Source organism: Podarcis filfolensis, assembly GCF_964270895.1.
Source record: "Podarcis filfolensis genome assembly, chromosome: 1".
Classification (NCBI taxonomy): domain Eukaryota; kingdom Metazoa; phylum Chordata; class Lepidosauria; order Squamata; family Lacertidae; genus Podarcis; species Podarcis filfolensis.
In genome coordinates, this window is record NC_139604.1 from 57,121,993 (window position 1) to 57,148,702 (window position 26,710).

At 41.9% G+C, this 26,710-nt stretch overlaps 1 protein-coding gene across 14 annotated transcripts in view; it reads left to right on the forward strand.

Moving 5' to 3' along the window:
- Positions 1-19,553, forward strand: part of DAGLA (diacylglycerol lipase alpha) — a 91,468-nt gene extending 71,915 nt beyond the window's left edge. For all 14 annotated transcript variants that reach the window (XM_083580577.1, XM_083580581.1, XM_083580578.1 and 11 more), the window contains 9 exons: positions 29-106; positions 1,449-1,529; positions 2,972-3,114; positions 3,927-3,995; positions 5,376-5,448; positions 7,643-7,839; positions 8,842-8,971; positions 9,302-9,480; positions 9,695-19,553. In XM_083580577.1, the coding sequence (XP_083436703.1) occupies positions 29-106; positions 1,449-1,529; positions 2,972-3,114; positions 3,927-3,995; positions 5,376-5,448; positions 7,643-7,839; positions 8,842-8,971; positions 9,302-9,480; positions 9,695-10,622 (1,878 nt within the window). In that variant the 3' untranslated portion in view covers positions 10,623-19,553. The remainder of the gene's footprint in view (positions 1-28; positions 107-1,448; positions 1,530-2,971; positions 3,115-3,926; positions 3,996-5,375; positions 5,449-7,642; positions 7,840-8,841; positions 8,972-9,301; positions 9,481-9,694) is intronic.
- The last annotated feature ends 7,157 nt before the right edge of the window (positions 19,554-26,710 follow it).

The window sequence follows — 26,710 nt, forward strand, 5'->3', positions numbered from 1 at the left end:
TCATTCTAATATACAATTGGTTCTCCAGGATGCTCTGACTGACCTGACTGGAGATGCTGAGCGTCTCCCTGTGGAAGGTCATCATGGAACCTGGCTTGGACACAAGGTATTCATCGCTTTCTTATTTTACCTAGTTGGTCTATAATTTCAGCCCTCTCTTTTCTCAGTTCCTCTTGAAAGCAAATGATTTAAAATGATTTGTGATCCTTTCATGAAGGACATGACATAACTGTAAAGTGCCGCTACTGAAAAAGTAACAATGCAAGTGCGTCGAAGTTGCTAGTCAAATTAAAAAAAAATCAAGAACCAACACCTGGTAATAACTTCACAAGGTTGCTGGAGTCCAGAAAACAGTTGACTGTTGCAGAACTGAATTCAAAAAAGCCAATGTTCATAAAAGCTACTGCATTGAGAAATAGGTTTACAATGAGGCACGATGGCTCTGTGCTTGATGAGGCAGCGTTACCATTTGCGGTCTTGCAGCCACACCCAACGCAAGACACCATGCTAAGCGCCTGGAAAATTATCAGTATAGGTCAACTATAAAGAGAAACCATGACAAAATGGTCTGTACGTGGTGCATGGCCCCTGTGATAAGCATTGGAGATGCAGGAGAGAAAAATCAGATTATTTTTCCATATATTAGATATGTCAAAAAAGGAAATTCTGGAAGCGTATAATCAATTAAGGATATAGTGGGGGGTTTTTTATTACTAAAACTGTTGTGTTGGGCTATAGAAAGCACAGTGCCAATGTAAGGGACATGGAATGAATATTAACCCTTCTGGTTATGGCTAGAATTGAAAAAACCAGTAGACGGAAAACAGCTGAGGTATTTGAGAAGGACTGAAGAATGTGGAACATGCCCTTTTTATCTCTGACACATGTAGTTAAAGCAGGAGAAAGAAGACTTTTTTTAGAAAAAAGGAATAGGTTTGTGCAACAGCCCTCCTATCCCTGGTGGTTGCTGAGCCAGGATGTCCATGAGAACCATCAGCCATGGGCAGTGGCGTAGCGTGGGGGGTGCAGGGGGGGCGGCCGCACCGGGCGCAACATCTGGGGGGGGGCCGTGCTAATCTAGTGGAAGAGACTCGAGTGCTAAAATCCACGGGTTAGGGGCGCAAATTACTTGCCTTGCCCCGGGTGCTGACAACCCACGCTATGCCACTGGCCATGGGTGACATGATCCTCAGCCACTGAGAGCTCACTTCACCAATAGCTGGTTGATGTTGGAGATGGTGAGTGACCTCATAGTTCTAGGGCCCTTTAAATGGTCCAAGGAGAGAGGGGGAAAGAGGAGTCAGGGAGGGTCTGAAGGAAAAAGAAATGAAAAACTAAGAGCACATTGATCATTTGAGTATGATCAGATATGTTATTGAAGTGCTAATGCAGGCCACTCAGCTGTGCTAAAACTCACCTTTTCACTTGTCCTTTCTTCCTCCTTTTAGGGGATGGTGCTGTCTGCTGAGTACATCAAAAAGAAACTAGAGCAGGAGATGGTGCTCTCTCAGGCCTTTGGGCGTGATTTGGTGAGGCTTTGCTTCTGTGCATTGTGGTCAGGAGATAGGTTCATATTTCCACCCACGTCCCTCTGTTAACTATAGAACATTATGTCCGAATTACTAGAAACAATGTCAACATCTGAACACTTCTAACATTTGTAGCTGTTCAGTGCCCTTGGCCACCAGATGAATAATTTACTGTTCTGTTGAACAGTTACTGGAAACAGTGTTGGGGGGGGGGGGAAATAAGTCACTGAAGTTAGGAAATGGAAAGGAAGGCAGGAAAATCATCTTATTCCAAGATACTAAAAACTGGTAAAATTCAATTGAAAATCAGTTTCCACATTAATGACTTGCTTGAGTCTTGCAATAAATTATAAAGTAATTTTGCACACGTGTGCACACATAAAGAACAACTTGACCTTTCTGTTCTATAAAGCAAATTACATTGTGAGCTGTATCATTACATCTATAATTCTTTTAACAGCAGAGTATGTGTATGTTGCCTATACAGTGGTACCTCAGGTTAAGTACTTAATTCGTTCCGGAGGTCCGTACTTAACCAGAAACTGTTCTTAACTTGAAGCACCACTTTAGCTAAAGGGGCCTCCTGCTGCCGCCGTGCCGCCGGAGCACGATTTCTGTTCTCACCCTGAAGCAAAGTTCTTAACCTGAAGCACTATTTCTGGGTTAGCGGAGTCTGTAACCTGAAGCGTATGTAACCTGAGGTACCACTGTACTAAATGTTCTTCAGGAAGTGTTCAAAGAAGAATTAGCCTACTATAAGGATGTGTAAGGAATTCAGTGTTTGTGAATAAATGAAATGATCTATTTCACACATCTTGGACTAATGTTCAAATTGGAATTTAGCTTTCCACAGGATTTTAACACTTCTCTAATGCTGAGATACAGTCCTTAGCTGTTCAAGCATATTAAAATACACATTTTGATATTGTTTTTAAGTAAAATAAATTTGTGTTTAAATATGTATTTAAATATATAATGTGTTTTGAGAGGGCCTTCTAAAATTGCAGAACAGAATGAAAAGTAAAACATGTAAAAATGACACAACTCAGAAATAGATAACGCAACCTTGGAGTGCTCTGCAATCTTTTTGCCTTTCTTTCACATCAGTCTGTTTTCAGAATTAATCCTGCTGTTCTTTAGACTGTGGCTCCAGACTTTTGTAATTTACTTAGGAGCTCAAGATTTGCTTTTTATATTTATCCTATAATTGAGTGCATTTATAGTGCCTTACATACATTCTCTTACTGTAATACTCAAAGGTTTTTTCCTCATATTGGAGATTTGGGGCAGGGATCTGTGAGTGGCTTGCCTTAAGGCCACCTAAGTGAGTTTATGGCTGGGATGAGATTCACATTAGACTCTCTTATATTTTAGCTAAAGGGGGAAGGATTTGATAAGAATTGCCAAATTATGCAAATACCTAATTGTTTTTTGTTTTGTAGGGTAGAGGAACAAAACACTATGGCCTAATAGTTGTGGGCCATTCCTTAGGGGCAGGCACAGCTGCCATTCTGTCCTTCCTGCTGCGTCCTCAGTACCCAACTCTAAAGTGCTATGCCTACTCTCCCCCAGGTGGACTCTTAAGGTAAGTATTTGTATTTATTAAATAAAGGGAAGGGGGAGCCATAGCATCTGAGATTTTAGCAGGCCTATTCTGTGCATTTTCAGGCTTGCATCTTCAGGTTTAAGGATTTTTTTTAAAAAAAAATGAAAGCTAAGAACAGGTTGTTGACCTACCTCAGGTGTCAACTTCTGATGTGCCCTGTCACAGATAGGAGTTGCTTCTGTTGAATGCCCAGAGGGATGCCTATGATGTCAGACTCTGTGGCCACAGTTGTTCAATACATCAGTAGTGATGTAAATCATATCAGTTTATTTGGACAGGGAATCACAGGTCAATTAACCCTGAAAGAAATTGATTTCTAAAGTTTATTTTCTTTGTGACACATTTGGGGCGTGGGTTCCTTATTTGGAATTAAGACCACATTCTACTACTAAGCCTCATGTGGGCTAGCTTAGTTATATATTGGTGGTGGGCATTTTGGTATTGCTCTCATTCTCATTATATGAAAATGTTTCCATCCAGATGCCAATGTAGTGTTTCTTCACTTTCTGCGTTTCTCAAATGCACTCTGGATTTGCCCATATGAAGTACAACATATGATGAATACACTGGTGATCCAGTTCACGTTTGGGCTACCACACTGGAGTATATTTCAGAGTTGTATCTCTAGAATAGTACCAGGGGTGGGGGTGGGGGCTGTTGGTTTAGCGAACAGGTAGTGTGCCAGCCTTATAAATTTGGAAACTGGATATTTATGATTCAGAGAATTAATTGGATATTGTGTCCCTTTCTGACAATGAAATCCCACCAGTTCCTTCTTGTTTCCCTTCTAGTGAGGATGCAATGGAGTACTCCAAAGAGTTTGTTACAGCAGTTGTGCTAGGCAAAGACCTAGTCCCCAGGCAAGTCAATAAGTCTGAAATTTCTTGTTTCAGTGTTTCTTTGTTTTATACCAAAGCTCTGCGCTTCCTTTCTGAAAGATCCCAATTCACATTTGTCTCAATTTCCTATTTACCAATCTTCAACCTCCGTCTTGCTTGTCCCTCTTTTCCTAGCTACCTGTATTGCTGTGTCTTTTACCTGGACTCATTCATTGATGTATTGCATACTTGTGTATTGGCATATCCCTCCCCTATCTCTCAGTTGCCTGTATTACTGAAAAAGGTGAATATTCTGATTCCACAATTATGTTCATTGTGGCATCTGGCATCTATTTGCCATCTCCTTAGTTATTTGTGCTGTCATTTACACATTTGTGCTCTCTCCCAGGTCACCTCTTCTGAGCCATCTTACACCTGTGAATTGTCTCCTGGCTATATCTTCCGTGTCATCTTCCATCTTTGCACTGTATCTTGAGCTATACGTGTTGTCACCTCACTCCTGCCTAGCATCTCTGTAGTATGTGAACTGTGTCATCTTACACTTGTGTACTGTGTATCGTTTTATGTGCACTATCATCTCTTGCTTACCTGTGTGCTTTTTCATTTCTCACCACCTTACAATTGTGTATAAGGTTCTTGGCTCTTTTTTATGTTAAAAGCTCATATCCTTTTGCATTTTCTTTGTCCTAGCACACATCTGTGGCCCATGGGTGGCATGCAGCCCTTCCATGAGGTTAGCATGGATGCCCCAACTATTATTCCACTAAATGCCTCCCATCACCAAATTTATTGAGATGGCAGTGGAGAGGAAGGTGCAAAGGGAGGAATCATCCAAGTGTACCTTTGTCCTCATGTAGATCATGCTCCTCCATGCATCTGAGGCAGAGAAGACTGCAGTCTCTCCATGCTGGAGTGGGAAGCTGCCTGCTTTTCTTTGCCTGAGATGGAAAAAAAGTTCAGTACCCATTATGTAGAAGTTTATCTATGATTATCTGGATAGTGGTACTTCACACTTCTATTCCGTCTTCCTAGTTTGCTTGTTTTACCTGTCATATGGCATCTAAAATCTCTGAATCATTATCTTGGTTAAATGGATTTTGATAGCCTGCTTCCCTTTTGAGTATTGACTTCTCACAACCCTGTGTCATATTTTTTGTTATCTATAGTTTTAGTTAAGTAGTTTGCCTACTGTATTATTCACTTACTCGTTGGATTATCTGTAATGTATCTGCTCCTATCTTTCTAACGGGTTAGGAATTGTCTTCAGTATATTTGTATAAAATAGCCTTATACTGAGCCATGGGTAAGTCTACTCTGATCCCATCTCTCTTTACTTTCCTGTATGTGCTCCTCATAATAGTTATACCTGCATCAGTGCATCTGATATTCTTTATCCCTCAGGATTGGGCTCTCACAACTGGAGGGATTTCGCCGGCAGCTTCTTGATGTTCTGCAGAGAAGTAACAAACCAAAGGTAAGAAGAGTTGGACTCTCTTGTGTTTTTAGGCTTTTGATGTTAAAATGGAGGTTGCTATATATTTCCATTGTGATGTTTTAATCTGTTAGCCAGATTAGGCAGGATATGAAAATAAGGCAGGTTAATATGTAAAATAATAAAGAAAGATTTCAAGTCTATCTGAAATTAAATTATTTGTGTCACGTGCATTCTTAAAATACAGTGGTACCTCTGGTTGCAAATGGGATCCATTCTGGAGGCCAGTTCGCAACATTGGCAGAACGCAACCTGCGTTTGCGGGTCACGATTTGCCGCTTCTGCGCATACGCATGATGTTATTTTGCATGTCTGCACATGCGCGAGTGGCGAAACCTGGAAGTAACCCTTTCTGGTACTTCCGGGTCGCCATGGGACGCAACCTGAAAACGCTCAACCTGAAGCAAATGTAACATGAGGTATGACTGTAGCTGAAAAGGTTACTGCTTCACCTTTATTTGTTTAGGACTTCATGTTTCATCGGCTGCTGTCCCAGGTCTATGATAAATTCATGATAACAGCAGTGGCATAAGCAACCTAATCCTAGTTATTTTAAGATTAGACCTTGTCTGCCTTACTGCAGATTCACAGTCTAAATGTAAATTTCATGTGTATCTGTCTGGGCTACAGCCAGAGATTAATGTAGCCTCTTACCTTCCTTGTTAAAAACTGTCTCAAATGAGAGAGGGGCTTCCTGTTACTACTTGAATTCCATTTGTAGTGAAATGTAATTAGTTAGAAATCTGATAATTTAGCCTCTGGCCAGTTGGGGCATATTGGCATAGTTTGACATGTGCCTGCCTTGATCCCCTTGTGACTATTCCCTCTGGGTTAAAAGGTGATGGTATTCTTAGTTGAATCTATTTTCAAGGTAGTTCCCATTATCGTTTTTCTTATTTGCCCATTCCACAATTATTCAATTGCATTAATATGCCATTAAGAAGACAAGGTATTTTGAAGGCTGTTACACTTGCACAGCAGTGATAACACATTTTAAAAAGTTTACTCTGGGAAAGTAACACACAAGCAAACTCTGTAACTGCTTCTTGTGTGTTGTGTGATACTGGGATAGCTCAGTATGCAGGACAAGAGAAGGTATTAATTAAATACACTATCAGGGAAAGGAGCCAAAATTAAAAGGAAACGGTGCTATTCTGATGAGATAAAGAGAGATGCAGTTCTATATATTAACATTAGTATTCTTTTTGATCAAATGCAGTTCTGTTTGTGTGTGATGTCAGGCCTGGAAAGTCACCAGACTGGGTTATCATATTTTCCCTATATTTAGATTCTGTAGATTTCGCATGTCTTAATCACTGTTGCTAAGAGGGAGTTTGCCTGAGACACTGCCTGCTAAATGTTAATAACTTCCTATTGGACAACTACCCTCCTTTCTTTCTTACAATAATATAACCCCAAACTTCCGTCTAATTTGAACTATAACTAATAAGTACAGTTGTACCTTGGTTTTCAAACAGCCTAGTTCTTGAATGTTTTGGCTCCTGAACAATTGAAACCCAAAAGTGAGTGTTCCGGTTTTCGAACATTCTTTTGGAAGCCAAACATCTGATGGGGCTTCCGATTGGCTGCAAGAGCCGTGCTTTGGTTTTTGAATGTTTTGGAAGTCGAATGGACTTCTGGAATGGATTCCATTCAACTTCCAAGGTACAACTGTAATTGGTTGGCTCACAAATGATCAGATTTATGACATCACTAGTTGCCCCTAAAAATTGGAAGTTTTCTCCTTCAAATGAGATTGCTACTTGTCCTTGCTCAAAGTAGAAACCTGGGTGACAGATGCTTCTTAGAGATGAACTCTAGCTTCTTCTCTGAATGCATGAACTCATAATCAGATATGCTCAGTGATTTATAGAGATAGATAGATAGCTAGAGAGAGAGAGAGAGAGAGAGAGAGATGGCTGTTTTTCCATGTTTTTATTATTGTTAATATACAAACCAAGGAATCTAGTCCATAGTGTGATTGCTGCCTTCTTTTCTGCATTATGAGTGTCAAATGGGAACACAATGCATTTTTTTAAAAAAAACAACAATCAGCCCAAATACTAATGTGAAGTTTTCTCAACTTTTCCCCTTTGTACCATGATATAATGTCAGCACTTCAGCTTTGCACTTCATTACTTCAGAGTCCTCCTTTCCTTTCTCTTTTCTTGGACAGTGGAGAATCATTGTGGGTGCCACAAAATGCATTCCCAAGTCTGAGCTCCCTGAAGAGCAAGAAGTGAATTCAGTAACCAGCCACCGCCTCTGGACCCATCCTAGTGACTTAACCATCGCCCTGTCAGCAAGCACACCACTCTATCCTCCTGGGCGCATCATTCATGTTGTTCACAATCATCCTGCTGAACAGTGCTGGTGGGTAGAGCTGGGGATAATATTCAGCAAACTGTCTGATGGGCTTTCTTGGTGGCCAGAGTGGGGTGGTGGTGATCTTATTTTCTGAGAGTTTCTAACTTGTAATTTTGGTGGCACCTTTTCCCGATAGTGCAGCACAAATGGATATTATTAAATTTCCCCCATGGGAACTCTAGTTTGGTTTTACGTGCTCTGCATTTATCCCATAGTACCAGCCGTGGTGAGTGGAAATTGCTGGGATCTTCAACTGCCAAGTCCCCCTCCCCCAACCAAAAAGCAAAGCCAACCAGGAACAAAGGATGGTTTACATCTGGGTGGGAGACTAATTGACCCAAACTGAGAAGACACTCACTAAACCAAAGATTAGGCCAGGTAGTTCACTGCAGTCAATGAGTATTTCATCAAGGATAAACTATTAATATTCAAAAACCTCTATGTATGCATTTACATGCAGCTAGTTTTGTTTGCCAGGTCTGCTGAATGTAATATTCCAAGTTATAGAATTAAAAAATGGGAAATGCAGCTGAGCGATAGAATGACAAAATTATGTAATAACCAGGTACTCTTGATGGCATTTTAACCTTGGGAATATAGCCATGATACCAAGGTATCTGCAGAAGCCTGTGGCTTTATTCTCTTGGCAGTTTAGCTCCTGCCTGAAATGGTACTTAGTAGAGGAGCACTGTAGTGGGAAAAGAGATGGATGACAGGAGATAACTGCTTGAGTCTTGTTTGTTTCTGTTCTCTGCTGGTCCCATATTATAGCATTTCATAATGTCAGTTAATTGTGCAGGACAAGATGTGATATGAATGCTTCTGCCTTAGAATATGGGCCTGAAAGAACTGCCTTTGTGTTCTGTTATTCATTTGGGTCCTTTGAGTGATGTCCCCTACACCCAGCCCCACTGTATGTCCCAGTGTTTTTTCTCTGGGGTCATCATTCCTTCCCCCTCTAATTTGCTTGCTTTCCCATGACTGTGCCTTTCTTGACTTTCCCCCCAGCTGCTGTGATCAGGATGAACCCACATACTTTGCCATTTGGGGAGACAACAAAGCATTTAATGAAGTGATAATTTCCCCAGCAATGCTACACGAACACCTGCCTTATGTGGTCATGGAGGGTCTTAACAAGGTAATAATGGGCATTATTTGGGGAGGTACCAGAGGGGATAGAAGACGAACCAAAAAGTTTGTGCTGAACATCTGAACAAACTGATTCACGGATGAAGAAAAGGACGGACATTATGATGAAGGGATTGTGTATCCAGCAAAATGTGGTCCAGCAAAATGTGAGGCTTACATACAAAAATTTTGTTGAAAATCAAAAGCACTGATATAACATGATACTGTGATCCATTTTAGGCACACTGTGGGACATTTGACTTTTATGTCAAAAGTCAGTGAGGTTAGGTTGGAAATGATAACTGAAGAAAACTGTTTTCTACCAATTTATTTTGCACAGGTACTGGAGAATTATAACAAAGGCAAAACAGCCTTGCTTTCTGCAGCCAAAGTGATGGTGAGTCCTACAGAAGTGGACCTCAACCCGGAGTTAATCTTCCAGAATCAGCCTCTGCCTAGGCCTTCTGTGCAGATTGGAATTGGAGACATAGTAGTGGACAGAAGGAACAGCAGCACTAAGTAAGGATGTGGCTCTGATTTTTCTAGAAAAATCTACTAAAGACCCCTGATGGACGTATTCCTTCCTGCTGTGTTATAACTGCTGTGGTGTTGGTGGATATCGTGATGTCATAAATGAGGAGTTGTATCTGCGGTGTTCTCTTCTGTGGCTTGTTCCAAGAGATCATAGCGTAGCCTTGTATTAGTCTCATATTTTTGTCTTCTCCTTTTGCAGGAGTAAGGCTCACTCTGAAATCAGTTTGGAAGGGTTTTATGAGACCAAGCTTCTATCTCCAGTACAGAAGGATCCTGTGGAGCTGCTGCTTCTAGATACCAAGGAACGCCTGTCTGTTGAACTGCAGGACCGGCGTGCTCCTCTTGCTACAATGGAGAGCCTGTCGGATAATGAATCCATCTACAGCTTTGATTCAAGGCGTTCCTCTGGTTTTCGTAGCATCCGCGGCTCACCCAGCCTCCATGCAGTCATGGAGAAAGATGAGACTCACTGTTTTTATATCGACCCAGCAATCCCTGAGGAAAACCCCTCCCTCAGCTCACGGACAGAGCTGCTTGCTGCTGACAGCCTCTCCAAACACTCCCAGGAGACTCAGCCTCCTGAGGCCCTGCACAACAGTGGAGACACCACTCCTCAGCGGCGTTGCAGTGACGGCGGTGCTGGCAGCGATGCAGACCACGTTTCCTTCACTGCTCAGGAGGAACTGACCCTCCAGAACGGGAGGCTCAGTGATGACCCCAGTCCGCAAGTGTTGGAGTTTGCCGAGTTTATAGACAGCCTCTTTAATCTGGACAGCAAAAGCAGCTCCTTCCAGGACATCTACTGCATGATGGTATCGGACAGCACTAGTGATTTTGCTGAGATGCCCAAGTCTGTCAGTGATCAGGAGATCCTGCTAAGAGCACAGTATGAGCCCAACTTAGTCCCAAAGCCCCCCAGGTTATTTGCGGGCTCAACAGATCCCTCCTCAGGCATATCAGTTTCCCCTTCTTTCCCTCTGAGTTCTTCTGGAGAGCTTATGGACCTCACTCCTACAGGCATGAGTAGCCAGGAATGTCTGGCCACTGACAAAATCCGGACTTCCACTCCCACTGGCAATATGACCAGCCCTGCCAAACAAGAGGACTGCATGATCTCAGCCCTCTAGTGTAGGAGAGAAGGGCCCAAATAGCCAATCCCATGCTTTGAGTCATGGGATAAAACGTAGAGGACCTGGTCACTGGGCAGGTGAGAGTTGTGGAAGATGCATGGGGAAAGGTGGCATTCTTTCCTAGGTGCTTTGTTAATGGCGCCACAGTGGAGGTCAGCACGAAGGATGCCACACCGTGGTTTGTGTTCTTTAGTTAGGGAGAAAATCACTGCCTAACGCAGCCTGCTGCTTTTTGAGGACCTTGTTCACTGAAGTTAGACGACTGGTTTCCCTACCTCAGCATATTTCTTTTAAGAAGGAGGCAGGATCTCTGCCTTTCCTGCTGAAATTAGGAAGTTACTGTCCACAGGCTAGAGGACCAGAGCTACATAAGCCGAGGGGTCAGATAATGTCCTTGGAATTGTGTCTGAATCAAGGAGATTGTGACTTTGGGCCCTATTGCACTAGCGTATCATGTTTGACTCAAGCACCTGTCCATCATTGTCATCATTGTGATTTTTTTTTAAAAAAATAATCAGACACACTCTCCTGTTTTATAGCCATTAAGGCTGTGTTCCAGAGGAATGCAGTCCCCCACTCCCAATCCTGACTGGGTGCAGTGAAAATTGGGCCGGGGCTCGGGTGTTTTGCTCCCCTGATTAGCTCTGTGTTCAGTGATAACCAGACTTCTTCTGAGAAGAAAGTACATGTACTGGAGGGTGGGGCGGAGGGGATGAGAGGTATTTTGGGTCTCACAGCATTGCACAGCTCCCCAGATCACTATGAACTAGTGACAATCTTGCTTTATCTGACAGAATTTTCATCTCTATTTGCATGAATCAATTGGTTTAAACTAGCTTTTGGCTTGCCAGTGCCCTATATTACTCCCCAAAACATAATGGTGCCCAGAGCCAGTCTGTCCCCATTCCTGATCTTGCATTCACTGGCAGCATCACGTAAGGTCAATGGTGGTCTGTCCCTGAGTTCAGGGAAAAGATGGACTTACTGCTATATTGTGCATTGAAGTCTCATGTATGTTTACAAAGCTACTAAGCATTTTGGGGAGGTAGTTACTAAGTGTATGAGAAACACCTGCCTGAGTGGGACAAATGTTCTCTCTGCATTCCCATCTCTCCCTCAACTTGGGTCCTTAAGAAGCATTGTTATTACAAATCCTTCTTAGAAATTAATGATGGGTGATAGGATTAACCCTGTTCATATGCATTCCTTCAACCACTCTACAATCAGGGGCTTATCAGCACCACCCAACTACACATCAGAACAACTCACGACATTGCATCTCAGCCACTAGTCCTGCAACAGTGCTCATGTCTGAGATCTTCTCACAGCAACATGGCGGCACTGTGTAAAATTGCAAGTATTTTCTAGTGATGAAACTTAGGAGTGAAATAATTTTTATGTAGGAAGTTAAGCATATTGTGACCTACAAGTCATATCATATCGGAATGTAGCATTACTGTGAAAGAACAACTCTTACCATAGGCCTCTTCAGCATGCAGCCTCATGTGCCATACACAGCATATGACCTATGCATGGCAACCCAGAAGGTACTTGGCACATTCCCTGAGGTTGCGGCCTCAGGTCCCCAAGCAGGCTGCCAGAACAAAGGGCACCCTGAAGGTTCTGGCAAGCTCTAGCCACTTGTGCCTCTTTGTGGTTTAAAGGCTGCTTGTTTGGAAGCACTGGAAACGAGTGGGAGAATTTCCAGTTTTCTTGGTGACTAATAGCACAATCCTGTATGTGTCTACTGGGAAGTAAGTCCCACTGAGCTCAGTGGTCCTTGTTGCCAGCTAAGTGAGTACAGGGTTGCAGCCTTAGTTTTGTTTCCTATGGAGGTTCTAGGGACTCGTTGCCTTTCATGTTTTAACACTCCTATGTATGCTAGCTTGGAAACCAGTCCCCATTGAACTCCACAGGACTTTCCCTTCTGAATAAACTTGCATAGGATAGGACTGCAAATACATGGGTGTAAGATAGTACACCCGCATAACATTAAATGATTCTGCAATATGCAGGGCAATTGTGACTTGGGGCCTAATGCTGGTGGTCAACATGACAGAAGAGTAAACCCCCCCCCTTTCTACCCTGAAACAATTTTTCATTGGAAGTGCAGAAGGTTTTTATTGATAAAATTCCAGTTTTCAAACAATCTTAATGATTTAGGCTTGAGCCAATCTGTCTTAATAATTTAGCTCTTCAGTGTTCCCATTTTTTCAATAGCAGCTGTATTGGTTCATGTTAGTTGACTAAGGCTACTGTAAACCAGAACTAGACTGATAAAATATGCTTCTTTAAGGAAGACACAGCAGGAATATATAGTTCTGGGACAAAGCATATAATAAACTGCATGGTTTATGAGGATCTTTTGGGATGCAGCGGTGTTGCAGAGTTTAAGCTGCAGGTACTTACAGCAGGTTAAGCTCACCAAACTGGACAGGCTGCTTGAGCAGCGGAAGCCACTCCAATCAGTCTGCCAATCTTGAGGAGCACTGCCTTGTGAATCAAGCTGTGATTCAGTGCAAATACTTAGCACCTAGAGAGCGCTTTAAACTTCAAAGCACTTTACAAATAGAAAAGAAGGAAGCTTCCCAGCTCTTGTGGGTCATGGGAATGTAGGGGGGAGGGAAGGGTGTCTGTGCGTGCAGCATATCTACTGTATGAATCTGAAAATCTGCAAAGGTGGAGAGCAGGCAGTTTCCTGCCTTAGGACAAGGATGGCTAACCATTGGCCCTCCAGATTGTGTTGGACTACATCATCCCTGACTGTTGGTCATGCTGGTTGGGGCTGATGAAGGGCCACAGGTCCCCCACCCCTGCCTGAGATGATTATTTTAGGCTTGGAGAGCCAGGTTGAGAGGCTGTTGATACAGCTTTGCTTGGAGAAGATGAATATGTTCATTTGGTGGTGATCAGATTGTGAATGATGCAACAAGCTATTGCACTACAATGTTGTGCCTGACCGGAGCACCAGTTCATTGTCATTTTCATGGGTTTTGTTACTTTTTAAAGCTGTTTGATTGTATCCCAAGAGTGTTTGTTATCCTCTTCCTTGTCACTGGTAGCAGGAATCAGACTGTCTTAACTGTGTTTGTCCCAGATTGTCTGTGCTTTTTGTGACTGTTGGGCTTATGCCTGGAAGAAGGAAAATACACAGATTCAGGTGTATCAAATGCTTGCACTCAGCAGGAGAGGCAAGTATAAAAATGGGAGTTGAGTTTATTTGCTGCATTACATCACAGCATCTTATTTGTCTTGTTCTTCTTGAAAAAATGGGTCTTCTAGCACTTAATTTGTTTTACACTAAAAAGGCTAATGACTACACCAACACTCCACAAGTACACCTTTATTTATTTATTTTTAGCATACCCCATATCCCTTGTAGTTATAGGAAAGAACTAGAAAATGCCATACTACTGACACACATACTGAGTTTCTATTGAGTTTTACCCCTGAAACATGTTGGTACCTATTTCACGCACACTGCATCCTGCTTGTGCTCTGATAAATTGGTTTTCCAACTCTTCTACCTGGCTTTAAAAGCTCCTTCATGGCTTTGCCTCTGGGTTTCATCCCCAAGGTGCTGTGTCCTCTCCCTGCTTATTCAGCACCTTGGGTGTTTAGACTGTCCTTTGAAAACTATCTAGAACTTCAATATGCAATCGGTTCAGTGCTAGGAATGTATCTGAAGCAATAGCCATTAACTGAGCAGTTCCTAGTTGTAGCAAAGTCACTGTAACCCTTTTACTCACCCAGCGTCAGTGGGCTAGTAGATTTTGGGTGGAATTGCACACTCCGCTGAAGCTTTAGAGCAGATGCAGCGAATTAATTCACACTCCCAGAGGTTTTCGTTCACTTTAAAAACTAAAATAGGTGATCAAAGGCCCCATATAGATGTTGATGCAGCTTTGCCAAAGATGCCCTAACAAAAGATATCTCCCAGCTGGGAGAAATACTTCTCCTACTAGCAGAGCGACTAATGATGAGCACTTTCATTCTTTTCCAATAGAGGGTACTTCCAAACTTTCCCAAATACACATACAATGCCATGTCAGTCCTTTTAAGTGCTTTTGGGCTGAGACATGCATTGAATTTGGGGAGTGGGAACTTAAAACCAGAACCTGTGGTAATAGCTTTTATAAGTTCTCTCCTTTTCAACTCTGTCTGGCACTTCCTATCTAATTCTGCTCGGTACCTTTTCCCTCTTCAAACAATTACATTCCACATCTGATTTTCCCCACTTGATTATACTGTTGATAAATATGTTACATCTCCTATGTCTCCAACATTTCATCCTGGTTAGCACAGGGTGCATCTCATTGCTGCAAAAGGTTGTCTAACTTTCTCCACATTTCAAAGCTATGGACTTCGTCCAGTGGAATGCTTCCATTGCAAGGATGCTGTGTTTCCCCAGTTCTTAAGACTTCAGCATTTTGTGCTTGGGAAATGTGATTCTTCTCCCAGCTAGATATTTATAGTTATTTTGATTGTCACATGAAATGTGGTTGCATGAGTTTCACATATATGTATGGCAGGGATGTCCTACTGGTAGATCACGGTCAATCTCTGGCTCCCTTTCCTTAGCGTGGCTAAAACTGACTCCTGCCCCCTCGCCCCACCCTCCATTGTTGTATGATCTCTGGAAGGGAAGAGACAGAGCTTTCTCTGTGCTGCTGTTTTGATCCATCGTGATCTTTTTGTGAGTGACTTTACCTCTTTGTCCCTTTTTAGGGGCTTTTCTCCTCCCTTAAAAAAGCTCAACAAATTTGAGCTGAACCCCCCAAAAAGCTGGTAGATCACTGCTAGTTTTTAATTCTGAAAGTAGATCGCAGTCTCTTCAGAGTTGGCCACCCCTGATTTATGGAATAGTACCTATGAAAAACACACTGTTTCCCCTTAGCATAATTTTAAGTACTTATGGGGTTACACACACACACACAGTCTGCAGCTCACTACTGGAGCAATCATCTGACTGTTTTTTGTTCAAAAACAAGCTAGCACTAAATCATTCAAACAGCCCTGCTTGCCTAAAAGGAGTGGTGGCAACAACTTGAATGTCCCTTCACCCATTATGTGAGGGTAGGATGTATGTGCCACTGAAGCTGAATTGGAGCTAGCACACATATAGTGCTATAGATGAAATCCTACATATCTGATCATCTGAAGTTGCCTTATACTAAGACTATTGTTCCATCCAGCCCAGTATGGTTTACTCTGGCAGAGGCAGATTTAGGGGAGTGTGACCAGCTTATGTATATCTTCAGTCTTCCATGTTGTTGTTTTGAAGAATGTAGTGGTAGGGATCTTTTCATGGAGACAAAAATGCACCCATCACTCAGTGGGGAATCACATGTTTTGCATACAGAAGGTTCCAGATTCAATTCCTGCCTTCTCTAATTTAAGGTAGCAGGGCTGAAAAACTTTTGGAACTGTTGCCTCTTAGTGTAAGACAGTGATGGGTGAATAGTCTGACTCAGTATAAGGCAGCTGTTAAATCTGATTTTCATTCAGGATTGCAGTGCATGATTTCGTTTAGTTTTTCATACATCAAAAATGTATTTGTTGGTAGAGGCCTTTATGTCAAATCTAAGAAGCAGTTCATAAAGAATTGTGGTATATACAAACTAAAGTAAAGCTACCACATGTTCAAGTAGAAGATTCTCCTATTGTGGCACTATTATCCAATGAGGGTTAAAGAAAGATCTGTGAGAACTAGATTCAAGGCCCATATTAGTCAGCATGTGCTCTGTGTCTCACTCACATCTGTAAAATGGGAAACAGTGACTGTGTCACATGATGATTATAATGAATTAGAATGGTCTAGAAGTACAGGTACCTCCCCACTTACGTGGCGGTTACATCCCAGGATACCACACATATATGTGAAATCATGTATAGTGGGGAACACCATCCTAAAAGCTTGTAAACGCCCTTTAAACCTTTGGAAACCACTGAAAAAACCCTTAAAAAAACCAGCAGCACTTTCCAGACTGGTATGAATGGCAGCAATGGCTCTCAGTCGTCTTCACTGCTGGAGGATGATTTGGAAACAATGGCAAGGGTGTGTGTGTAAACACTAGTGCCCCCAAGTGCTTGGCTGTGGGTCAGATTCACTTGCCGCTGATGGCACTGCTCTTTTTGCGCCATTTTTGCACTTTCCCCCACTCTTTTCAGGCCATTTTTGCACTTTCTGTGCCTTTTTGCAGTTTTAATCAAGTTATTTAATTATTTCCCAGCACTGCACATTTATATAGTCACACATGAGTTGAACGTGCGTAAGTGGGGAGATACCTGTATAAATAGTTTTCAAGTAGCTGTTTCTGGGGGCTAGTACTATTTCACTGATACTAGGGTTGCCATATTTCAAGAGGTAAAAATCTGGACACAAAAAGTTGTTGAGCTTTTTTAGGGCAATAGCCCCTCTGCCAGCACCAGAACCAGAGCACAGGCTGCCCTAGCTGCCTGAACCAGAGCCACCAGTGCACACACACTTTCTCTTTTTTAACCAAATCCAGGACGTTTGCTTTAAAATGTAAAATCCCCCCCGGATGGGCATGTAGGACCCCCAAAACAGGACATATTCAGGAATTCCTAGACATATGGCAACCCTAGGTATATTTAATGGCATTTCCATCTTTGGTCTCTCACCATATTTCATGTCTGATACATTTCTTTTTAGCCATACTTCGTTGTGCAGAGGGTTGAGGCATTGAGCTTCCCATCATATAAATTGCAGCCATGTAGTATCATACTCACTCAACAGGATAACATCAATTCATTGGGAGATCAAGAAGAAAACTATGAACAAAATACTGAATGTGACGAAACCCAAGTTACTTTAGACAGTGCACAATTGTTCTTGAGCTCACTGCTGCCTTGCTGTTTTTGTTGTTTTCTCTTGTTTCCCACACTTCCGTTGTGCCTTTGTTTGTTAGTTTGAGATGCAAGGAAAGGACACAGTGTCAAGTGCTTTCATTCTTTTCTCTCCTTGTACTGTCATGTTGCTTCTCTTGTAATGTGAAGGAGATACGTCCTCATCTTCCATGATGTTAGGCTTTGCCAAATTTCCCAAGTGTCCTCTCCTCCTTCAGGTTGTCTTAACAAGTGCCAATAGCAATGCCTCATTTGTCTAAAGTAGGCTTTCCCCAGTACCAGTGGCATATATAGAAGTCATCCTATTGGATGAGATTGTTGACTATCTTGATTGGTAATCTGTGCTAGTGAGGGAGCAAGCCAGAAAGCAGCATGTAGAAGAAGTGAAACCATGCAATACATGTATACGCATTATTGCAAAGCATATCTAGAACTTCCATAGTCCAACCCTGATGTTTGGTAGCAGTTTTCCTTGAAAAAAGAAAAGCTGACTGTGTTTGATAAGGGTTCGTAATGAAATAAACTTCACCTGAATAGTACTGCAGTGAGTTTTGGAGCAATTGCCTCATTGAGAGAAGACATTTGTACCAGGGTATTAGAAATTTCCCCTTCTTTGATCCCTGTGTTTCAATTATCCATGAAGAATGACTGGGCCCTTTGTTGTCTAACTCTTTTTTTTTAGCATAAGGGAGTTCATTTTTCATGCCTCTGGAGAAACTAGACAATTAGACAATGTCTGACATAATTTTGAAAAAAATGCATTTATTGGGGCTTTGTGTATCTCTTATTTATCACAACTTATCTGAGGCCCAGATGTTCAAGATCCTGAGTTTCTGCTGCATAGGATGCTGCTGAAGGGATTCCTCCCAGTCCCAGGCACCATGTTAGCATTCAGACTGACTTACTGGTACTTAACTGCATGGTCTGTCATGTATTTGCCTGGTTTGGATGTGTCGTGAGTCCAATGCTATCACACAGGAGATGCAATTGATAAAGCACTACCACACACATTACCATTAACGTTCATATCAGCATGTCAGAGGTGCCTGCTGGCGGACACTACCTTGCAGATTATCTAAGAACATGATGTAGTAGCCTGCCCTTACTTCTCTCTCCCAAACTGCTCGAATTCTAGGGGGAAAGGTCGTTTTAAAAACTTGTATCCCAGTTCTGATGGTCACCTTTATTGAATGGTATTTATCAACCACTTATAGGTGGTCAGATGGTGCCTTCAGAATGCTGGGCATGATGAGAGGGATGTTGTTGTCTTTTAGAATCCTTTCAAATAGCTTGAATTTACATTGGTACATCTGTAATCTTAACTACCTGCTTGCCCTCTGGAGTAATATGTAGGGGGCAACAGCCCAGGTAGTGTTATCTTTACCCTAATATGCTCACTTTCCTTGTTATTCGAGTGGAACACACTTAAATGTGGAATCAGTGTTGTGGAGCACTCAATTTTGTCTTAAGAAATCTTGGGCTCTTGCCTATATGAGGGGCATTACCAACTTTAATTTTATTTTGTTATTCTGCAAGGTTTGTGTACAGAAAACTACTTTCCTTCCTTTGCTTTCTACAGCAGTTTCTCTGTATGAAAGCCTCACTGCTTGTATCCTTTTCCCTTTTTTATCCCTCCTGGAGCACATTGGAGCCAGGCATTTACCAGTGGATTCCAGCTTCTTGATTTATTTAAATCGGAATCTTCCCTTTTGTGGGAGAAAAGTGAGAAGTCTCCACCTAATGCCTTTGATCCTGATGCCCTCCAGTTCCATTCATGGATTCTAAAAGCCTTTGTATGCAATCACTAGAGAGGCAGCAAAGAGTCTGTGCATTGCCGTTTCTTGCAACACCACTCATTTACCCCTTCCAGGAATGCTAACTGTTGGATCCCTGCTCTGATTTGCCCCAGCATGGAGGCTGTAGGGGACTCTGAGCACCCTACATGTGCCATTCTCATGTGACTTTTTTTACCTATGTATGAAAGATATTAACTAAGATTGCTGTAAAGAAAGATACAAATTATTATAGCATATTATATAAATATATATGTATATAACAGTTCTGTACCTTGTTTACCTCAGTGTATGAAATGGTGGTTGAAGCATGGTTGGAATGTTTAACAGATCCCACTCCCTATATCCCTTCAGAGCAGATGCACAATTGGGCCTCTGCACTGTAGCAGAAGTTAAATCATTCCAAAAAGAGATGGTTAAAGAAAAAAAGAAACTGCCTATGATGCATCAAACTGACTATCCATCTAGTCTAGCGCTATGTAACAGCAGCCAACCAGGTACCTCTCAGTTAGGAGAAGCAGAGACAAAGGTAGCAGCCAGGTATGTTGTCATTAGGGCCCAGAAAAACGAACCAATTACTGGGTGTCAGAAGCCAGGAGGGTGACAGAACATGGAAAAAATGGTTGCCTTTGGATTGGCACAAACAGTATGTAATGTAGGTGCAAACATTCACTAAGTCTGCCTGCCCCACAGATGAAACACCACCACAAAACTAACAGGCACACACACAACTGACAGTATCCGAGAAGAGGGCAAAGAATGTGTAAATAAGAAACAGTATTAAATTGCCTTCGCAGACTTCATTAAGTAAAATAAACTCAAAGCACATGGACCAGCCATTTATGGATAAAATGCCTAAAGCTATTTTAATGGGGAATAATGATGAGCCTAACCTGGAAATGGTAAAGTAAATGGACTACAACACAGAAATGAAGAGAGGCTGATGTGGAAAAACATGAAAACAAATTAATTTACATGCTGTAAGAAATTATTATTTAAAAAAGAATCCTGTTCTGAAAGGTAGTCAACAAACCCCTGGTGCAGTAGGCCAGTGACTATCACAATTAAAATGCCAGCACAATTTATTACAAATTTAATCTCTCATGATTAAAATAATAAACATGGGCATATCTTAAAACTGTCAGACATCCAGGGCTGCAACTAGGTACTGAGAACAGGTATGTGTCTGGTAGTATATAAAAATGCCTTTTGTGAGCCAGGAAAATGTTAGGGTAAGTGTGTGCATATATTGTCCAATTTGAAGAAACATACTGAGTGAGTTGCTGTAGTATAGCTTGACAGGAGCACACAAGTTGCTTCTTGCATCATGTTGCTGGGCATGCATACATGCCAGGGATTTGGAACAGGAGCCCAACACATAACAGACCCAAATGTAAAGTGAACTAAGGAAAACATACTTTGTAACCACTATTTTTATTTTATTCATTTCCTAAAATTTATACACCACTTGATTGTTAAAAAAAACCCCTCAAATCAGTTCACAAAAAGAAAACAAGAAAATCAAGAAAAATTCACAACCATACTTTGAAATATACAAAGTTAAAAATACTAAAATATATTAAAGTTACCTCAACTTTCTAAACATCTGGGCATGCTTGTCTAAACAATAATGTCTTCAGCAGGCAGTGGGAAAAGTTCAGTGAAGGGCACCTGCTTGATCTCAATAGGCAGGGAGTTCCAAAGTGCAAGAAAGTGAAAATGGCTTTGTAAAATTAGCCAGTGTAGCTGCCTTAACATCCCGTCAGGTTAAACCATTAGCAATACTAGCTACTCACAATTTTGAGTAGTAGAATAGAAGCATATGTGGTTACTGATGTAGACAGGGAGTGATCATGGCGCTTAACCCTCTGGTAAGTAATTTCTGCATCTGCACAAGTACGAAGAAGGTATCTATATAGAATACTATTAATTTTTAAAGTATATTTCTAATATTTATAATCTGCCTTTCTCCCAAGGGTACCTTGGATAATCCACAAAACCAAAAGCACACTAAAGATAACAGGCACAAGTTTAATAAACACAATGCGCCTATTAACAGATCAGCAGCAAAGGAAAGAAGCACTCAGACTAAGTACCAACATTCCACGATATGCAAATGGATTTTGCACAAGGTCTGTTATGGAGCGATTGATGCAAAATGCTGAGAGGGATGGATCCATGGAACCATAAGTAAATTAGGTTTTTCTGTTTTAGGAACTCATTCCAGCAAGAGGGGATTAGCATGTTTTGATAAGTCAATGGATGATGCTAACTTGGCAAGTTGTCATTCTAGCTTTGCACATTAAAACTGCACTTTACACCAATTCTGATTTATTATGGTTCCCATTTTACATACTTGAATTGAGACTGGGATATATTGAGAATGGATTCCAGTGAGTCTGTGGCTAAGCAGAATTTGAACAGCGTCTAAATCACACACACTGGCCAATGGATTTACCTGGAAATCAAGCCCAGACAGACTATCCTGTAAAAATGATATCATTAAAATATGGCTGTCATCATTGGACGTATTCTAATTTTCACAAGGCTACTGGATTTTCCAGGGTTCTCCTTTGGCTGCTGTAGTCCTGTGATTCATCAAGCCATGAGATGAGAGTATCAACAGAGCTATCTTGGTATCTTCTATCTTAAATGCCTTCACACAGTGCATTGCTCATGGCCAATACACTTCCGTATCCACACACATAGCACATACCTGTTGTACCCTGATTCTTTGCCACCTTCAAAATTAGCTCTTCCAGAATTAACCAGGGCATGCAGCACTCCATTTTAAATGCACACAAATCTTGTGTGGCTTCTACTGCTTAGAATCCTAGAATTGTAGAGTGGGAAGGGACCCTGCAGGCCATCTAGTCCAACTCCCTACAATGCAGGAATCTCAAGCATCCATGACAGATAGCTTCACATCCCTCGCTGCACTATAGCACACAGGCATGGCATACAGTGAAAGAGAAATTTTGATCCACTGTAGTAATATTGAAGATCAACCGGGGACATCAATACCGCCAAAAGAATTTGCCAGTAAGGTAAGGGAGACTTCTCAACGACAGGACGTGTCCAATAATACAATTTTATATGAGTCTGCTCAAAGTAAGTCTTATTGAATTCCATTGGGCTTACAACTGTGTGCACAGGATTGCGCCATCAAATTCTCTTGACTAGTGTTTCTCAAACTGGGCTGAGACCCATTAGTGGGTCTCAGTGCCACAATCTGTCCAGTGCTTCCTCACCTATCTGCCCTGCCCCCTAGCCATACCACAGCCTTTTGGCTGGATCAATGCTATCGTCAGCAGTTTCTTGTAAGGATGCCCAGGAGATGGGGAAGGAGTGAAGGAAGGTCTCCCTTCTCTGAGATGAAAGGGCCAGGGAAGATGGCGAAGGAAATGAGAAACGGAGAAGAAAGTGGTTGCTGTTATCATCAGATAAGCCACCAAGGAATAGAAAGGGATTGGATAAGAGAGGGAAACTTATAGGAGGAAGAAATGTAAAAGGACCAGGGAGAAAAGATGAAAGAAACTGGAAGTTGTTGGGGAGTGAGGATATGGTACTAACCGAGTGTGAAAGAAGAATGGGAGAATAAATCACAGGAGATGGGTAAAAATATGTTGAGAGACACGTGGAGGTAGGAAGAGAAAAATATAGAAGAAAAAGCCGCCTCTACATACAGCCTGTGAATTGGGAAGGCTGTCACAATGCCTCTGGAGCAAATGTCTGAATATAGCTGAGCTACAGAATGTTGCCACAAGAAAAGCATTTTGGTGTTTTAGAAAAGCAATTCCCAAACATTGATTAGATATCAATAGAAAGTGACATTAGTAATTGCCAGCTGATTATGCCAAACTCTGCCTCCATCTACCATCATTTTGTGATGGCTGGTGGGCCTCAGTAATTTTCAGTTGTCTCAAGTGAACTCCAGAGCGAGAAACTTTGGGAACCCCAGCACTAGAGCAAAGTATAAACCTGTGGGCAGAATGGCACACAGCTACTCCCAATAGCAGGGGTGGGTGGGTGGTCAAATTAGTGACAGAAGAAAGCAGGAAGGTGGTGTGCAGCAACACAAAACTAAAATGGGGAAACAAATTTGTCTGAGGGTCCATTGATTCAGACAAGGATATGAGGCTGCCTTGTTGGTCTCACATCCACTTTTATACTCACATACTCCTATATAATCTTGGTAAGACTGTGTCTATCTGCTACAAGGATCTTGATGCAGTTCAGTTTGCCTTTTGATATCTCAAAATGTTCCTATACTGCTCCTTGCAAAGTTATAGCACTAATGTAAACCACAGCACAATATTCTGGTGTTCTAGCCTGCCATGTCCTAATCGCAAATTGTGTGGCTCCTCAGTAGGAGATTTGTTCACAATTGTCGGTTGACACAAGAGACTGGCACTTTCTTGTGGGTAACCTCTCCAGTCTACCATTTGAAACTGTAAGCTTAAGGAGACAATGTTCCTCATGCCAAACATAAGGAGAAAAGTTCTTTAATAAGCTACTGACTCTCCTGTAATAAAACATCTGTAAAAAATACACCATGTAATTTCATAAACATCTCTTGAGTGGTTTACATGAAAGCAATAGAACAAAGTTCAATATTCAAATAAATTTACTTCAAAATAAATATAAGCAAAACACAACTATATCTTATAAATAAAAATGAGTGGTGTACAAAACAAACACTTAAAAACTAAGAGGTGGTCCACTAAAGATTGTAGACCCAGGTTGTTTAGGACTTTAAATGTCACTGAAACCTTGAACTTGGCTTGCTAACTAATAAGCAACCAGTGCATATTTTGGGACACTTGCATAAAATGATGTTAAAATTTGTATACCGCCCTGGGCTCAAAGATCCCATGGTGGTTCGCCACAGAAAAATACAAAATGAGAATACAAAATACATCAAAAACGAAAACCATGTAGTTTTAACTCTGTGGATCACTGAATTTGGGAATAGCTGATCCAAGCCACAGGTCACCTGGATCTCTAGTCATAGAATTGTAGAGCAAACTACCCCAGCAGATTCATATTAAGTAGCACTTAAGACAAAAGCATGCCCTGTGACACCTGAGATCAACCACAGCTCCCAATCCATAGACGACTATCATGGTTAATGCTAACAAAAGTCAAGGAGAGATCCAGGAGAATCAATACTTGCACTCTTCCTGTCCTTCAAAAAGGCCATCAGTCGGAGTGAGCAAGGCTGAGGCTGTCACCAAACAGGGCCTGAACAAAGTCTGAAGTGGCTTGAGATAATCACTCCCATCCAGTAGCATCTGCAACTGAAGCACCACAACCACCACCTCATCACACAACAAAGCATTCATCACACCCTGAATTCACCCAGTTAGCCTTTCATACCTAGCATAAACCAGCCAAGATGGGCATGGGTCAAGAGAGCATGTGCTAGGCAGGCATCAATAACAAACAAACAAAAACCGGACAGGATAGTAGTGCATTGTACAACAGACATGGTACCAGTGGTGGAACTCCAGTCCACACAGCGATGGACTATCTTGTCTTCAAAATGTCTTGCAAAATCACCAGAGGGCTCTAAGGCTGGCCTAAACAGAGTAGGCAAAGCAACCCTGATACCACTATGAAAAGCTCACTGAACCACCATGGAAGGCACGATTATGTGCTTGGTCACCTTCACAAGACTTGCACCATTTGTACCAGTTGTCTCTGGGCCTGTTTCCTTGCCTGGAGCTCCCCAATAAGCCAGGGGCTTGACAGAGCCCCACAGTACCAGCATGGGAGTTCCATAGGCTTGGGCACTTGGGAGGCTGCTGAAACTTGGTGTGTTTCCAGGAGGACTTTGAACACCCTTTTTAACTGCAGTTCCTCTGATGCTGCTTAGGAAGGTGTCAAAAGCAGCTTCCAATAAAAAACAAGGGAGCTGCTTTTCAGATAGGAAGTCAAGAGCTCTCCCCCCCCACAGCAACTTCTAAACATACTGATCAACATCAAAGTGGAAAGGGAGACCGTTCTCATTTGATTTTCCAAGCCATTCAGTCCTCCTCCATCAGAATACCAATAATAATAATAATAATAATAATAATAATAATAATACCCCACCCATCTGGCCGGGCCTCCCCAGCCACCCTGGGCGGCTCCCAACAGAATATTAAAATAACGATAAATCTCTTCCAAGTCCTGAAGCAGTGGAGGGAAACCTCTGAGGAGGAATTAAGGGGGCTCTCGGCTTCAACAGTGGTCCGTTTCGATCAGGATTTCCCTCCCACTAAGCTGAACACTCTACTGTCTGGTCTTTAAGACAAGGGAGGAAAGCATTGGAGCAGCTATGCACTTGAGCTACTCCAAACCACTCTGGCTCAGCAAGCAAATGAATGAGGGCAAGCAGGAATCCTTCAGGGCCCAGGATTTCTCCCAAAGGCTCCAAAGGATATGCTTCCTCAAAATTCTTGCTTGACTTGATTTTAAAAAATGGCATCCCACTACTCTGACCAATACTAAGACTTTCACAGTGGCTAAAAAAGCCACCATTTATCAGAAACACAAAATATAACAAATATCTTAAGAACGATACAAAAACAGCAAAACAAAAAATAACTGGAATTGTGTAACGTAATATTACATTTTACATACTCCCCTAGTTTGGAGCAGGGGGTCAGTTTATAGCCCTCTTCGCATGCTTCATACTACTCTTGCAAAAAGGTGACATGGATGCAAAGGGGCTCACCATTTAGCATTTATCTCACAGTTGCACAACCTGTCCTGGCCTGTCACTTGTTGCCAGAGAACCTCTGAAGTGGGGAATCTTCACTTACAGATGGTACCTAACACCACAGAAACTAGCATTGATACGCCCAGGAGCCTCACCAAAATGCTGGAGAGGCTGCACCTCCACAGGCACATATCTCCACATGTGGTGGGAGTGCCCCCAAATCCAACTCTTCTGGACATCAGTCATACAAGAAATATGCAAAATAACTAAGCAGGTATTAGAAATCACCCTAGAACTGGCCCTACTGAATATCTTCCAAGATAACAATGCCCACTTACAGTATAAAGAGCTCATAACCCACTTACTCTCAGCAGCCAGAAGCGTCATAGTCAGACACTGGAGAGAACTGTCAGGAGTAAACATGGACCAATGGTATCAAATAGTATGAAAAACAGCCTTACTAGGAAAACTAACCAATAAACTGAAACTGACATGGGGACAAATAGAAGATGCCTTGACCCCGGTATGGCTCCCCTTAATAATAGTAATAGTAATAGTAATAGTAATAATAATAATAATAATAATAATAATAATAATAATTTATTACTTATACCGCCCATGTGGCTGGGTCTTCCCAGCCACTCTGGGTGGCTTCCAACAGGAGATTAAAAATACATTAAAACATTAAAAAAAACTTCCCTAAACAGGGCTGCCTT